This window comes from Rhagoletis pomonella, unplaced genomic scaffold (genome assembly GCF_013731165.1).
Source record: "Rhagoletis pomonella isolate Grant_MI unplaced genomic scaffold, Rhpom_1.0 Rhpom_scaffold_00012, whole genome shotgun sequence".
In the NCBI taxonomy this organism is placed as follows: Eukaryota; Metazoa; Arthropoda; class Insecta; order Diptera; family Tephritidae; genus Rhagoletis; species Rhagoletis pomonella.
In genome coordinates, this window is record NW_023458566.1 from 17,692,390 (window position 1) to 17,708,515 (window position 16,126).

The following is a 16,126-nucleotide window of genomic DNA, read 5'->3' on the forward strand; positions in this document are numbered from 1 at the left end:
TTTTTTTTTAACAATTTCGTGATTTTTACCATTGACTGTTTACATTTTTTTTTTAGCGGGAGATTTTTTGTAATTTCTATTCATGTGATTTTATATTGTTTGTCTGGCTGATTACCTTAATTAATTCAATCATCTGTATTGTGCAAATTGTATGACGTTGACAAAATTAAAATTTTCAGCATTTGTATTGTCGATTAGTGTGGATTGCCAATAAAATATTACTTCCGCATATCAATTGGATTGATCCCGTTCGGTGCACCATATGATTGATGCATTTTATGCAATTCGTTTGACATGAAGAACTCAACTTTGAAATATAATAGAAATTTTGAAATTTAGCTGCAGCCGCAACCAAGCGGTTACAGGCGCTTACTATCACACGGTAGGACAAGGGTTCAATCCCTGGTCAGTATAATATCTAAAAACAAAACATTTTCATTAGCTCTCACCAGCTGCGAATGCATTTTTGCCATGAAGAAAACTCTTACAAAAAACCATGTTCTGTTCGGAGTCAGCGTTAAACCCTATGCATAAAGAACCTCAATAGTGATTTAGACCTCGTTCACAAGTAGGCAAGTAACAATGGGGCGGTTTTAAATCCAAACAAATCCCAATGTATTGCTATTTAAAAAAAAAGAAAAAAAATAGATCGACCTCAACGTTTATGATACAGAGTTTCATTAAACAGAACTGTGGTACAATATGTTGATGTAGCTAAGAACACGAACGTGGGATAATCATATCTATAGCGCAATTGGTAGAGAGTATACGCTATGCTGAGGTATTTATGGTCAACAAACAACCACCAGAAGACCACCCGCATCACAAGAATCGTCTTCAAATTACTTAATTGTCACGATTACAACAGAGTTTGCACATACATGAAATTCAAGTCTGTCATGTACGTATAAGTGTCAGTTTTTCGCCTATACGGTTTGCCTTTGGAAAGAAAAATTTTTAACTATTTAACTTGCGTAAGTCGCGTCCACTCTATTTTCTAAGTTTTTCGTATTTTTCTTTCAATTTTTGAATAGTATAAAATTTTTGAATAGTATAAAATTTAGATGTTAAGTTCAAATTTGATACATTTTAATATTGTTTGTTATGTTACAAATATTGTAATATCCTTAGTATCTAACACTGAAATATAACCTGTGGTTGTTGTGTTAGACTAAATAAATAAATAAATAAATGGAGGAAAATACGATTTTACGTCACCTTCGAATGGCAACTGATTTTATGAAAAGCTTTTTCATGGAAAAAATACCCTCGAAAATTTGCCATTGTCCGCCGCAGAGCGATCACATTAGAATAATCTTTTTTGGATATCGTACGAATCAGAGATCAAGCCTTGGACGTACCCAGTCGTAGCACGCACCTCTATCAACTCGGCTACTGCGGCCTTAACTATTTACTAGATAAAAATGTTAAATATTGGCATTCATCCGTGGTGGAATATGTATATATGTAAAGATATTGGACATTTCCACCAATTATAGTTTGCGAATAGACGAGACTGATATTTTTCATTGATGCATTTTGGAATGCTCCATTCATTCCCCGACTACTCCAGCAATAGAACAGTTCTGAAAAATTCATTAATTTTTTAATGCAAAGCATTTTAATGTTGATCTAAAAAATTAATGCATTAATTCCGATGAAATAATGCTAATGATTTATTTGAGTTTTGAGGCCAAAAAAGATGATTGTGAAGGTGGCGGAAGTTAAGGCCGGTTTTCACTTTGTCAAATTCAATTGCATTTGTCGTCAAGTAGGTAAAAAACACATTGTCAAAAGGAACTAAGAAACGGTTCAGTGATTCATTTAGATCAGAATAGGTCTTCAGTCGTGTATATGAGCTGCTAAATTGGCTATCTGTCCGTTTTTGGCCCATAACAATCGGTATGCATGAGCAATCAACATAAAAATCAACAAAAGCTACACTGGGTTGCATGCACATTGCTTTTATTTTCATAAAACATCGAACAATGTTTCGAAGAATTTTTCTACAAATAAACAGAATGGAGCTGATAAAATTATTAGTAAAAATTAGTTATTTTTATAGTTATTTATATTTCACTAGAAAAGAATTTAATGGTTTAATGCATTAAAATTTTTTCATTAGCATAATGCATCGAACTTTTTATTTGTATTAAATTTAAAAAATTATTGCATTAATATTTTACATTAACAATATTGCTTTAAGTACCATTAATGCATTGAAAAATTAATGCATTTTTCCCAACTATGGTATTTTATTTACTGAATCTTTTGAGTGCACTTGCACTTACTTAGCAACGCTTTTCATATACATATATTTTTTATAACATCATTTGATTGATTTAGTTTTCAACATCGCTGCGATTTTAAATAAATCTTTCCCCAACGACAATTGAAATTGAATTAATTTTTTAATGCTTTTAATGAAAAAGAGGCTGTTTAAGGCAAACGGCCGGAACTCATATATGTTTTGAGTAATGATGCTTGTTCATACCTAGCATTAAATTGAACTAGTTCGGTGCTAGTGCAGAGCTACTAGTTCAAAAGGTGGTCGAACTGGTTCTCAATTTGGGTATAATAACGCAATGCTTTCTTTCGGCTGCATTTTTAAACTTGACGATGTTCTACGAAATGGCAATTATCCTCCTCTGGAGAACTTACGAAATGTCGCATTTTACGAAAGGGGGAAATTTGTGCATACAAATGCTTCTCAGCTTTTAGTTTCAATATGAGATGGAATGGTGTCAGCCTTACTAGCAAAATGCGAGTTTCAACTGGCTAGTTATGCATCCTTTTTGCAGTAGTTCGGATGCAGTTACCAAATGTGTAGTGAGGGGCCTAGGTACATTGTCAGGCCGCCGCATAAGTTTTGCTGCACTGTATGTACATACATATGTACATACTTATGTAAAAGTGTATGTGTAGAAACTATCGATGGGTTGTGTAGGTTTCGTATTAATTGTTTTTAAATAAGGAAATCAGTGCTGAGTAAGTGACCAAAGTTGTCGGTTCATTTATGGTTGGCGAAAACTCTTGCCAAGTGGGATGGGATTATTTGCTGCTTTCTGTTCTAGATGCAGACACGCGCGCATTTGATAAATCTGTTGCTTTGTTGCTTTTTTCCACATCCAAATCACAATTGTGTTCTGATTTTCTGATTGCAGGTAACAAGTGGGCATGAGCGTCTAAAAGCAACACATTTGGAATTAAATTTAAGTCAAATCAAATAATTTACTCGAAAATATTAAAGGTGTGTGTGTGCCACAATACAAAAGGCGAGGACCATTTTTTATCTATACGATTGGGAAGTTCAGTGAAACAGTATTGGATCCAATATCAATCGCAGCTTAAACTAAGCCCAGAAATGGCGCGACACATTATGGCGGTGTGTGTGGTGTGCCTGCTGTGTGCAGACCGAATACCTTGCCAGGAGCACGTCGCAAGTGATTATGTGGCCAGGGAGACCGGCAACCCGCAGCCGAGTTTTGAATACCAACATTTAAATTCTAGAGTCTATGTGCGCCGTGATATCTCGAATTATCCTACTGAATCTGCTACTGTATTTGGACACCCCGGTGATGCAAATGACCTTGCAACGACGCGGAGATTTAGTGCGAACAATGACCACAATAAACCGCATCGACGAAAACGTCATGCCGGCGGCCATTCACACGGAGAAGAAGATAGCTTGCATCAGCAACCGGAAGTTACGGCGGAGTTCCTGCAGCGTATATTTGATCAGTATGGCCATGAGAGCGATGGCACTCTGACAGTTGACGAGTTCCAACGAATTCTAAAAAATCTCGGTTTGAATCAGCTGATTGAACGAAACGATTCCCAGCAAAAGCAAAAAGTTCATGATCAACCGAGAGATAAGGAGACCGAGCCTAGCAATGAAACTGTAAGTAATCGTTAAATGGTCATTTTGCATGCCTTTCTATAATACGCACCAATAAATTTCGCTTTCCCCATTTGCAGTGCGTGAGCGCCATATCACTGGTTCGTCATGTCCAGCCACACACGCTGCTTGACCACAAAGGCGCACACCAAGGCGACATCGTAAATTGTAGTAGAAACGGCAGCGATTCCAAAGCACTTGATTGTACGCACGCGCACGAAGGGCGAGCGAAGAATAGCACAGATCATCTACATGATACGAATTATACAATAAGCAAGCAGGATTTGTTACATTTGTGTCCAGTATTGCTCTACCAAATCGCGTCACCACTGGCAATGGAGCGAGCAGGGTGCTTAAATCCGTCACTTCTAGCTCACATTGATGGCGTGGAAGCGAGTCGATTCGACGTCAAAAAAGAGGACATTATGTACGGTGAGTATTTAACTTTTTCAATGTTAGAATCCATTTTACTGTAAGTCTGGTTGTTATACATATCGCAAGCGAAATACAAAAAGTCAAAACACTATTTGTGCAGAATCGATTATAATATTATTTAAATTTATTGAAAAGAAGATTCAATCACGTTTATGTTTTGTAATTTAACATTTCTATTGTGTCCTTGCAATATTTACAGTGAAAGTGAAACCTATCTTAACCAGACTCTCATGGCTTCACATTTTTTCCACTTATGGTGGAAGTCCGGCCATGGAAACTGAAGTACAAAACTGAAAGTTGATGTTTTGGAAGCACAAACTTAAATTATTTAGAACCTGCATTTTTTCGAATTAAAAGCTAAAGACTTTTAAGCATTAATAAATCCCGCTTTATGTTTACATGTGTACGCATAGTGGAATCATATAGAGAATTATTTCAAAATTTTAGTTTTGTGGAATAACGCAATCAAAGCTAAATCAATTGCATTTGGTCCACAAAAAGCCAAAAGAAAAGACACACATCGTCACCTTAATTCAAAAAGGCCGTAACCACCACTTTTTTCAAAACTGCGTTTTTCACAGATTTTGGTATGAAAAAAAATGTAAAAATGTAAAATGTTAGTACCAAAAACAACGGAGTTACATGCCACTTTCTAAAAAGCCCTACCTGTTTTTTATACTCTTTTTATGATGTTTTTTGCTTCTCCTGTAAAATAAAAAATGTGTTGGTAAAGGCCTTTGTGAATTAAGGTAACAATATGTATATAAACCAGTTTTGGGAAGTTTAGTTATCTGTTGGCTTGATATATTCTCCTTGTCAAGCTTATTGATTGTATGATTAAATCGCTAAAAACGTAAATTTTAAATTACTTCTCTATATTATTTGCGATCCCGTACGAGTCCGGTCAGAAATAGTCAGAATTAATCAGATTTTACTGGAAATCGATCCCGTACTCAGTTCTCTGACTATTGAGAGAACAAAAAAGAGAGTAAATAAGGTAAATTCTAGTAAATGTGTCAAACGATCAGCTGTAGCATGATAAAAACATTACAAGGTAAAATCATTGAGAGGCAGTCTGACGTTTGCCAACAATATAATTTTAAAATTCGAGCTCAGGCTCACACGCACATTCTCATTTTTAATCTCAAACAACAACAATTGTGAACAATTTCATTTTTTTATTTTCAATTTTATATGATTTTAAAATGTTTGCAAACGTCAGAAAAAAATCATGGCCGACGAATTGAGAGAATGGTTTTACCTTGTAATGTTTTTATCATGAGCTGTAGTGTGTTGGGCAACCAAATTGTAAACAAAAGAAAAGTGCACTCTGCTAATTCACGTTAAAAAGTTTTTAATTACTTTTTTAAGTGAATTCTAATGAATTTAAAATTTTTTTGGGTTATTTACATGAGTAAGCTGCGTGTGTTTACATACAAAATAAGCAAAAATTTACGAACAAAATTTGGACGTTATGTCGAAGTTGACAGAATTTACCATTGAGCGAATTTTTATTTTTTGACAGTTTAACTACTCTTAGTCCGAGGAATACGGGATTGGACCTAATGTTAGTCGTCCGATATCATGTTTTTAACATATGTGTGTACATGTCTCTGTTAAATTCCAAACTTGTGTCTATAATTTTCGATTGTTCGATTTAGTTAGCCTTTAGATTTTCGCTGAATTATTTATTTTCGCTTAAACAGAATACCACACTCGGCTGAACTCCTATTTACAAGTAAAGAGGCATAAATTAAAATTAAAGTGTCACTGTTCAAAGTAATACTCTATTTGATCTTCAAACCAAATTTGGCATGAGATGACGAAAAATTAATCCACAATACATCATAGTCCTACCCTGTCGGAAACATCTATAACCAAAAAGAAAACTATATACTATATGTTGCAAATAGGCATAGTTATCCTGGAGCACTTAAACATTAAAAGTGGCATAACTGTTTCTTTCAGTTTACGAACATTGAGATTTATAAGACATTTTTGCAGTAGTTAGAAGTTCGTAGGACGGCCGCTATGGCTGAGCTGAGTGGTAAGAGGTGCGTACTACCACTCCGTAGTAGCCAGCTTCGATACCTGGTTAAAGCAACACTTAAATTAGAAAAAAAAAGAATTCGAAAAGCGGTTGCCCCTCGGCAGGCAATGGCAAACCTCCGAGTGTAATTCTGCCATGAAAAAACTTCTAATAAAAGCTGTGTAACAACATCACTTAGCGAGAGTGTTAGAGCCGAAATATTATTATTTTAGAAGTTTGTACTACAACTTATAAATGCTAAAAAGTAGATTTTTATGTATATACATATATTCGATCAATTTCAGTTTGGATTTACGCATTTATATCGGTTTTCGCCTGTGGAATTTTGGGCCTGGTTGGCGTAGCGATCATTCCTTTTATGGATTCTCGGTACTATAAGTACATTATCCAATATTTGGTGGCACTGGCTGTTGGAACAATGACCGGTGATGCGCTGTTGCATTTACTACCGCATGTGAGTGTATAAACATTTTACATTTAAAACATTTTCATTACTAATTTAAATGTACACATATATGTATATTAATTTCAATAGTCTTTGGCTGGACAGAGTGAGCAAAATATGATACTTAAGGGACTCGCTTGCATGAGCGGCATCGTCTTCTTTTACATAACAGAACACGGCCTTACCATGATATCAGAGTGGCGCAAACGCATAGCCAAGAGTGATACGAAACAGCAATCGCGCGCAAAGGTGGTACGTGATCCCGATTCTTCGGTCAATAACTCAGTCGCTGGCGATAAAGTTTGCAAATCAAAATACAGCTCTTATCCTTACTGTTACGATGAGATTGCCATGGACACGAAGAACGACATGCACCTGCCCGGCTCTAAGTTGAATAACATATCTGATTTGTCTAGTGATTTAATGGGTGTTGGCAATAATGTGGAGCGCAAACGCAACGGCAAAGCTGACGCAGACGGAAACGAAGCGGTGGCACAGTCGCTAATACCTGTGTGGCACCACAACCATCAAGATCACCATCAGCATCAGCAACAACAGCATCAGCACCACATTCATCTGCCCGACAGCAATACAATCTCCACAGATTTGGATGGTCATTCTATGGGAGGAACGGACGGGCATAGTCACTCCCTTACCTACAATCCAACGGTGGCAACTAATGGAAATGCCAAAGAGCGTTCTTTGACCAGTGATTCGGTGCCGACTGTCATATTGCGCGAGCATGAATCTTCGCATCATGGACACAGTCATAAACACGGACACGTACACTCGCCTCCGGAATCATTGAGCGCCGTTGTCTGGATGATAATCATGGGCGATGGCTTACACAACTTCACCGATGGCATGGCAATAGGTGCGTTCTAATTTAAGGCATATCACTAAACGATCGATTATAGAAATGTGATGGCTTTATAAAAAAGAGAACCATTTTGAAATATGAGTGTTTTTACGCTCTAGAAAATAATTTCTAAAACTTCACATACGCGGTTTTGCATTTTGCTGATACGCGGTTTTGCATTTTGTTGATACGCGGTTTTGTACTTCAAACGACGATAACTAAATTAAATATTTCTTGAATTTAGTACAACAAAAATAGATTCGTTTATTTATATAACTTATTTCTTCTACTAAAACAACCACATTTCCAACAAACTTTCCTTAAGAATACATACCCAAATGATTTATGTATTTCAGGCGCTGCATTTGCAGAGAATATTGCCGGTGGCTTCTCGACATCGCTGGCGGTGTTTTGCCATGAGCTGCCACACGAACTGGGTGACTTTGCGATCCTTATAAAAGCCGGCATGTCCATCAAAACAGCGGTATATTACAATTTGTTGACGAGTGTGCTTAGTTTCATCGGCATGATATTCGGTATTGTTTTCGGTCAATCGCCGAACATAGCACAATGGATGTTTGCTATTGCGTCTGGTCTCTTCATCTATATTGCGCTGGTGGACATGGTGAGTTAAAAAAAAAAACGAGAACACGCTCTAATGAGAAATCGTTCGTCTGACTTATGTGCTATCTTACAGATGCCGGAACTGTCATCAGCTCACAAGACTCTGGAACAATTTGTGCTGCAAATACTCGGAATATGCACTGGTGTATTCATAATGCTTTTAATTGCGCTGTACGAAGGAGATCTAATGAGCCTGTTTTCTTCATCGTCATCAGCAGCGTCGACCACCTCGGGCCAACAACATAATCATTAGTCGGGGGCCCAAAACATTTTGGAATGTGTTGAAGTAAAGTAAAGAGAAAACTCACAAGCCGCCACACATATAAATACATAAACGTACGCACATTGATTGCAAAAAGCTCACAATAATTCGATAATTTACATACCTACATACATACATGTTTTAACCACTCGCACGCAAATACTGTACATGTATGATATATTGATTGATGTTTACATATACATACATATTTAAACGTCTGATTAAGCTACGGCATGGCCAAGCTATATTGTGAACTTTCCGCATGATGCCGATGTTGAATTGAATTGAAAATGTTTCTCGCACCAAGGTCAACATTTTTCGGCTTTGTGTGTGTGGTAAATAGCCCATTTTTATTAATACTTTATAGCGATAATGTCATAAAAGCAAGTGAATAACTTTAGTCGTAAGCCAATGAGAAAGTAGTTGATTAAAATCAATTGAAAAATAAACTGTGGAATTTAATATTTTTCTGCTCTATGCTAAGATATGTAAATTGTGGTGCTGCATTCCTCATGCATGCATATATGACTACAAATATTTATATGTAGTATATGTATACAATTAAGGTGCGCAACTACATTTGAAAATGTATTTTGTTTAAAATTGCCAGAAAGAAGGTCGAGAGAATCTTTAGCCGAATATAATTCAAAGCTCGGAAAATAACGTAGTAGTAAAGCAATTGAAATGAAGTTTATTATTCACACAATTAAGTTGCAAAGTAAAATTCACTAGTTATTACATTTTGTATACTTTTTGTACACAAACACAAAAAAAAAGGAAAGAAAATTATAACGGTGTAATAAACGGACATTGCAATATCCAGTAGATATTTCAAAAGTTGTTATTGAGAGCACATAAATACATACATAATTTGTACTATTAGTGATACTGATAACCCTAATATTATTAAAGCAGGGATCATATGAATTGCACATTTACACAGATACAGAGTGATGCTGTATGGAAAGTTGCTATCGAGCTTAATTCATTATTTCTAGACAACACCACTCCGTAACTGCCAAAATGTACAAATCGTGTGTGATCTCTGCTTAACAATGAACAACAGTAGTAAAAAAAAAATCACGTATATTACATAGCACTCAATTATAAGTACATTGTAAATCTACAAAAAAAGCCTAAGTTCAATTCGTAGAGTATTAATTATATTTTATGTAAATATTTTTCAAAAAATAATTAATGCCAATTCTTTTCGTGCGCCATTGGGGAAAATTTAGTATCAGTTGCATTTTTAGAAATCACTATAATTTAGCGAACAATGTTTATTTCCAATACAAGTGGTTTTCGATCTGCTTAATTTTTGGGAAAACAGCACGCCTGCATTTTTTCATAACTTCTTCACTCAACAGTTTACACGTCATTTATTTCAATAAACACATAGTATCGTACTTTTTAAAATTAATTTTGTACTTAACTCGATTCTCAGTTTTTTTTTTTTGATGATTAAGTATTCGTATTAGTTGTAGTTAAGTTACGATTTTAAGAAGTTAAACTTGCACGCGTACATATATCGTTTTGCAAGGCTATGTTTGTTAAATAAACGCAAACATTTACACATACATATAATAAAATCAAGCAATACGGCAGCTCACTTAAGCGTAAAAGGTTAAATAAAAGCAGTTTTACTTTCATATTTTATAATACTTTGTGTTTCATTTGCTTGTTTTGGGCACAGCCATATTTTCACTATTAGTTTTGCCTGGAGTCTTTTTTGAACTACTTTTGGTAGGTAGGATGTATATCCTTACACGGCACAATTTTGTTTTACAAAAATGTCAATATTTCACAAAGCAGAAACCAACATGCAAAGGATTTCCTAATGATTAACTGTGAAATTCAAAGAATGAAAATTAACGAATAAAAATGTGATGTTTACCTTTGAATAATATTTAACGTACTACATATAACTATAATTGTATGCATCAAGGAAACTATAGGCACAATAAAATGCAAAATAAATGTTTTCCACTACACTTGCAAACAGTAGACTTCCTAAGGTTACCTAACTATTTATGCTAAACACGGGTTTGTATATACATACATACATATACATAAGTATGTACTAGCCTGAGTGCACGCACGTAGGTACTACATTTTATGAACTGTAAAAAGAAATAAATAAATGCAACTTTTTCGCCGCATTAAAATTTTTAAAAGAAAAACTTTCCTATAAAAAATACGCGTTTTAATGAAAGAAGGGGGTTTTAATTTATTGCGAGGACTTTCGGGTGGGAAGATGATATTTTTTAGAACAAATTTCCGTCATCCTACCCGTCCATTTTGGTCATGGAATCAGAAAATCGAAACCTTTTCCTTCACTATAATTCCCAGGTCATTTGCTAACCCAACGGCATCATAACCACACTCACTTAGTCAAAACATCGCCTACTGCAAGAGACAAAGGCTAGATGCATCCCTGTGGGCAGCCTGTATATCGAAAGACCTTCTCGAAAGCTGTTAGGAATAAATAGCTTGAATACCTTCCTCCAGACAGATAATAATGTTTTCATTACTATTTTACCCCAAAACCCAAATCAGATCAGAAAGGAAGAGAATCTGGCTCGTAGATGAATTAATTACACCATTTAAAATGATAATGCTCATTATGAAGTGATTAATACATTCGAATTGTTATCGGTGTATGGGCTACGGTCGTTATTTACCGTTACATGTGCCATGAGCGTTACAATATAATTTACGCTCTCTGGCAAAATTCGCAACTTTGCAATATATTACGTTTTACAACACTTGCAAAATATTTTCAGGTTTGCATTTGCTGCATGTGCAGCCAACTTTAAGCGAAACAAAAAGACAATAGTGTATGTGTCAAATAAAAATGTCAGGTACCGGATCGCTGTGCTCCTACAGATTTTCTCAAATCGTGGTTATTTTACTAGTCCTAGTGGATCTTCGCCATGTCCAAGCTAATGTAAACAACCATTTGGCTGGCGTGCATCGACGCTTCGAATACAAATATTCATTTAAGCCCCCATATTTGGCTCAGAAGGATGGCACTGTGCCCTTCTGGGAGTACGGAGGCAGTAAGTACACCAACACAAATAAATTGACAGCTTCTACTGCTGGCAGTGGTTTAGCAACTTAGGCGACACGTCAGCTGTGGGGCCTTTGGGTCGCACAAGTTGGAGCGCCGCACAGTATGTGGCACATGAAGATGCGGTTAAATTCGATTTAGCCCCAGAAGCTAAAGCGAATTTGTATAATTTTTTTTCGTTTGTTAGGGTGTGAGGTTTATGTAGATAATCGTATTCATTAAAAAAATTTACAGATGCGATTGCCAGTGCGGAGAGCGTACGCGTGGCACCGTCAATGCGTTCACAAAAGGGTGCAATCTGGACGAAGTCACCAACGAACTTTGACTGGTGGGACGTAGAGATTGTCTTCCGAGTATCTGGTCGTGGTCGTATTGGCGCCGATGGTCTGGCATTCTGGTACACCACAGAAAAAGGAGATTATAATGGCGCTGTATTTGGTTCCTCCGATCGTTGGAATGGTCTGGGCCTATTTTTCGACTCCTTTGATAATGATAATAAACATAATAACCCATATATTATGGCTGTGGTAAACGATGGAACTAAGGCATTCGACCATCAAAACGATGGCACCACACAACTACTGTCTGGATGCCTGCGAGATTTCCGCAATAAGCCTTTCCCGACACGCGCTCGCATTGAATATTACAATAATGTATTAACAGTGTTGTTCCACAATGGTATGACCAATAATAACGAGGATTATGAGATGTGTCTTCGAGCTGATGGTGTCCAATTGCCCAAAAATGGTTTCTTTGGAATTTCGGCTGCGACCGGAGGTCTAGCGGACGATCATGACGTCTTCCACTTCCTAACTTCATCTCTACATCCGCCCGGTCAAGTTCCATCAGATCCTGTGAAAGTTCCAGAGAACTCGGAAAAGCTGACACAGGAATACAAGGAATACCAGGAGAAGTTGGACAAACAGAAGCAGGAGTATAAGAAGGAGCATCCTGATGAGGTACGTCAGCAACGGGTTGACATAGTGGTGACATTTTAAACGATTTTCTATGAAAGAAAAAACTACATAAAAATTTCTTAAACTATGTATGTATTTTATTCAGGTCAAAGATGATGATGAGTGGGAAGAGTTCTTTGAGTCAGAAAATCAACGTGAACTGCGTCAAATATGGCAAGGTCAAAGTCAAATTTTCGAGCAATTGCGGGATTTGTCTCGTAAAGTAGATGAAGTAATAGGCCGCCAAGAGAATACTCTATCTTTGGTATCAAGAAATGCGGGTGCTGCAGTTCAACAACAAGTGGGTGCACCAGGAAGCGCCGGCGCACCACCTGTTGCCACAGGCACGGTGAGTGGAACCATCACAAGACCAGAAGTCGATCTCGTTGTGGCGAACCAAAACGCACTGCTGGCAACTGCTCGCGAGATTCGTACACTAATTGGAGAGATTCAAGCACGTGCCGACACAATTATCAAAAGCCAACAACGTGCGCCCACAGCTCAAGTGCAAGCGGCTGGTTATGATATTCAGTCCGTTATCGCTGAGATGCGAGACGGTATGAATCAAGTGAAACAGGGTATGGCACATGTTGGACAAAAGTGAGTAGAACCCATATATATTATGATATAATTTCACCATGCCATATATATTTTTCTTTCGCTTTTCGCTTTTCTGAAATAAACTTTAAAATTTTGTATATGTTTACTGAAGGCTTGGATCGCCACAGGCTGGTTCACAAATCGCTTGCCCAACTGGAAATTGTGTTGGGATAACTTTGTTCCTAAGTGTGACCGTTGTGCAGCTGCTGCTGGTGTTCCTGTATTCATTCTTCAAGTGAGTAAAATTTGGAAAGTACACTCTTAACAAAGTAAAACTAAAGTTGGCTTATTATTTCAGAAGCCGCAGTGAAGCTCAAGCGAAGAAGTTCTACTAAGCCAAATTCAACAATAATAGGAAATTATGTGGAACGATTGAGTCAATTTTCTTTCTGCATGTAAATCGTTTGTAATGTCTATCCATCTTTTTAATTCGATTAAGTTGAAATGAAGTGTTCCATAAACTTCTCTACAACATTCAGTAAAAAAAAAAAAAAAATCGGATAAATGTGCATAGTATATGCGAAGAGAACAAAACGTGAACAACTAAAATAGAAAGGAGTGATGAACAATTCATCTTAAATACGAAGTAATTAAAGTTTTAAAGCTTGCTCAACATTGATGTTTTCAAGAATGAGATGGTATGAAATTTGTTAGCGTGCTTTACGTTTGCCCGATATTTAACGTTAAATCTATCATCTTTCCCGCCCGGTGCTCTCTCGTTCTAGATTGAAATTATATGTATGTACATACTTACATATCGCACGTTTAATAATATAGAGATGTAATTCAAAAAATTAATGTTTATGGAGATTTCATCATCCAATTAAGCTCGATAAGGAGAATATATACAGCCTGACAGATGACTAAACTTCCCTAAAATGGCGAAGATGTATGCCATTCCATCCTGCTTTTGGTATACCAACTGTATGAACTGATCAAACTTTGACTGCGTTTTCCCACAAAATTTAAATTTTCAAATAATTCGGCATATTATTAAACATGAGATATGTGTGCATGGCTCTCTTTGTTCATACTGACATTAATAATGTTAGAAATCTAGGAAAGTTAGTTAAGATTATATTATCGTAATTTTTCTTTTTCTACTTTTTACATTGCTCGTATAACATCTTTCAATATTACTCTCAGTTGTGTTAGAAATCATTGCAAAACACTTTGTTTTTCGGCATACGTACCGAAACATACTTAATTTATATCTATGTACTTCGTGAATGTTAAGATGTTATTTAATATAATCATTCCAGTCTGATGAGAATTGCGATAAATGTTTATTAAACTTTATTTTGATATGTATTAGGTTGACTATGAGCATTAAATTTAGATTTGAATTGCAGTTTTTTCAATTGAATTTTATAATAAAATTTTAAAAATTTGGAATCCATCTGTTGAAATTATTTTTACATGCGTGGAAACATAAACACTAGGCGGGTCCACTCACAAAAGAATTACTACGTTAATCGCATCCTACTTTGAAAGCTTGCCTTGAGACTATTTTGGTGCCTTACAAAATTTGCCACATATCGAGCAATATCGAGTTTTTCATAAATGTAGTCCAGTCAATTCGGTAAAATTTTCGTGTAACTTCAAATCCTTTCTTAAAAGATATTCCGTCTTGTTCAGAAAATTTCACTGATTAAAATAACGAATTGTCCTATCTTTCAATTTGAAGGTGCTTCTAATTATTTAAAATCTATTTGCATTAGCGCATCGCTGCTGAAACTACTGATGGTTTGTTTCTTGTTCGTCGTATTAAGAAGAAAGAAATATCGGTTTGCAGAAAAAAAATTAGCTAAATATTTGCAGTGGGAAGTAGTGCCAAAAATCAACGCGATTTTTAGCAACTTTAAGCTTGCACTTCATTGTACTAAAATTTAATGGGCTAAAGAGCTGCTAACGTAGAATTTTTCTAAAAAAAATCTAAATAGAAAGTTGCAAATTATTTAGTACGAAAATTTATTGAATTTTCTTTAGTTTTGCACAAAGTTTAGAGATTTTATATTTATGTTTTTTATGGTGTAGGATGAAGTATATTTTTATAAAAAAATATCGAAAAGAAATTAGAATGAAAAACTTTACCAATACTTTTGTTCGTCACTGTATATATATGTGGTTGGTCGTATCTTTCTTTGTAGGTATGAAAAACTTGGTTCAGGTGTAGTAGCTATTGAAACGGACAAAAGTGCCAATACGCGTTAGATCTTTAAAAAAAAACATCCCCAAAAGATGTTGTATTCACTACTTGTAATGCTTCGAAAGCATTTCGAAAATGTTCGTCTGAAATTCGTTGTTTCCACATTTTTACCTCCACAAAAAAGTTTTGTTTCGAACAGTCGATTACAAGTTACAAAGAAACTAGACTAGGCATTCACCATGCCAATTCAGATTATAATTCTATTTAATTCATTCATTGAATTAGTTTTAAATTTAAATTACGTTACTTCCTAATTGAATTGAAATGTTGAGTGCCTGGCGCTGATGGATGGGTGAACAGAAGAAGGTCTGAGGTATACACATCCTCAAACACATGGCTCTGTATGCTGTCTACAGAGCCGTATGTACTATTTAAATTTAAAGAAATTAAAAAATGTTTAAAGTTAAGTTATTGGGGTAATTTATGTCGCTATCAATCTCATTTTGCAATAATCTAATCAACCGTTATGTTAAATTACGGAGTTCTTATGATTTTTTGCGGATTACATATTGAAAACAAGGTTGGTCTACTTTATTCCATCAACTCGAACCAGACCCACTGTTTAGAAAAAATGGCTTATAGATGGTAAAAATTTCCACTAATATTTTAGGCGCCAAATTTTTCTAAGGAGAAACGAATGTAATGAAAAATAAAACTAATTTTTACCAAAATGAGGGAACTTTAATCCTTCGTAGAAAACATTGCGTTGCGAGGGAGT

The 16,126-nt window shown here is 35.8% G+C and overlaps 2 protein-coding genes across 2 annotated transcripts in view; both read left to right on the top strand.

Moving 5' to 3' along the window:
* LOC118747986 (zinc transporter foi) overlaps window positions 1-10,234 on the top strand; it is a 25,318-nt gene extending 15,084 nt beyond the window's left edge. Inside the window, exons 2-5 of the mRNA XM_036482238.1 lie at window positions 6,668-6,837; window positions 6,919-7,702; window positions 8,044-8,312; window positions 8,385-10,234. Of these exons, the coding sequence (XP_036338131.1) occupies window positions 6,742-6,837; window positions 6,919-7,702; window positions 8,044-8,312; window positions 8,385-8,564 (1,329 nt within the window). The 5' untranslated portion in view covers window positions 6,668-6,741 and the 3' untranslated portion in view covers window positions 8,565-10,234. The remainder of the gene's footprint in view (window positions 1-6,667; window positions 6,838-6,918; window positions 7,703-8,043; window positions 8,313-8,384) is intronic.
* Window positions 10,235-11,403: 1,169 nt separating this feature from the next.
* LOC118747987 (protein ERGIC-53) lies at window positions 11,404-13,723 on the top strand. The gene is made up of 5 exons (XM_036482239.1): window positions 11,404-11,632; window positions 11,878-12,602; window positions 12,706-13,199; window positions 13,312-13,434; window positions 13,498-13,723. The coding sequence occupies exons 1-5, from the start codon at window positions 11,413-11,415 to the stop codon at window positions 13,532-13,534; spliced, it is 1,599 nt and encodes a 532-aa protein (XP_036338132.1). The 5' UTR covers window positions 11,404-11,412; the 3' UTR covers window positions 13,535-13,723.
* The last annotated feature ends 2,403 nt before the right edge of the window (window positions 13,724-16,126 follow it).

Coding starts and splice junctions, on each gene's coding strand:
- LOC118747987 (XM_036482239.1), top strand. CDS start 11,413: ATGTGTCAAATAAAAATGTCAGGTACCGGATCGCTGTGCTCCTACAGA. Junction 11,633..11,877: donor CTTCTGGGAGTACGGAGGCA/GTAAGTACACCA, acceptor AAAAATTTACAG/ATGCGATTGCCAGTGCGGAG. Junction 13,200..13,311: donor ATGGCACATGTTGGACAAAA/GTGAGTAGAACC, acceptor TGTTTACTGAAG/GCTTGGATCGCCACAGGCTG.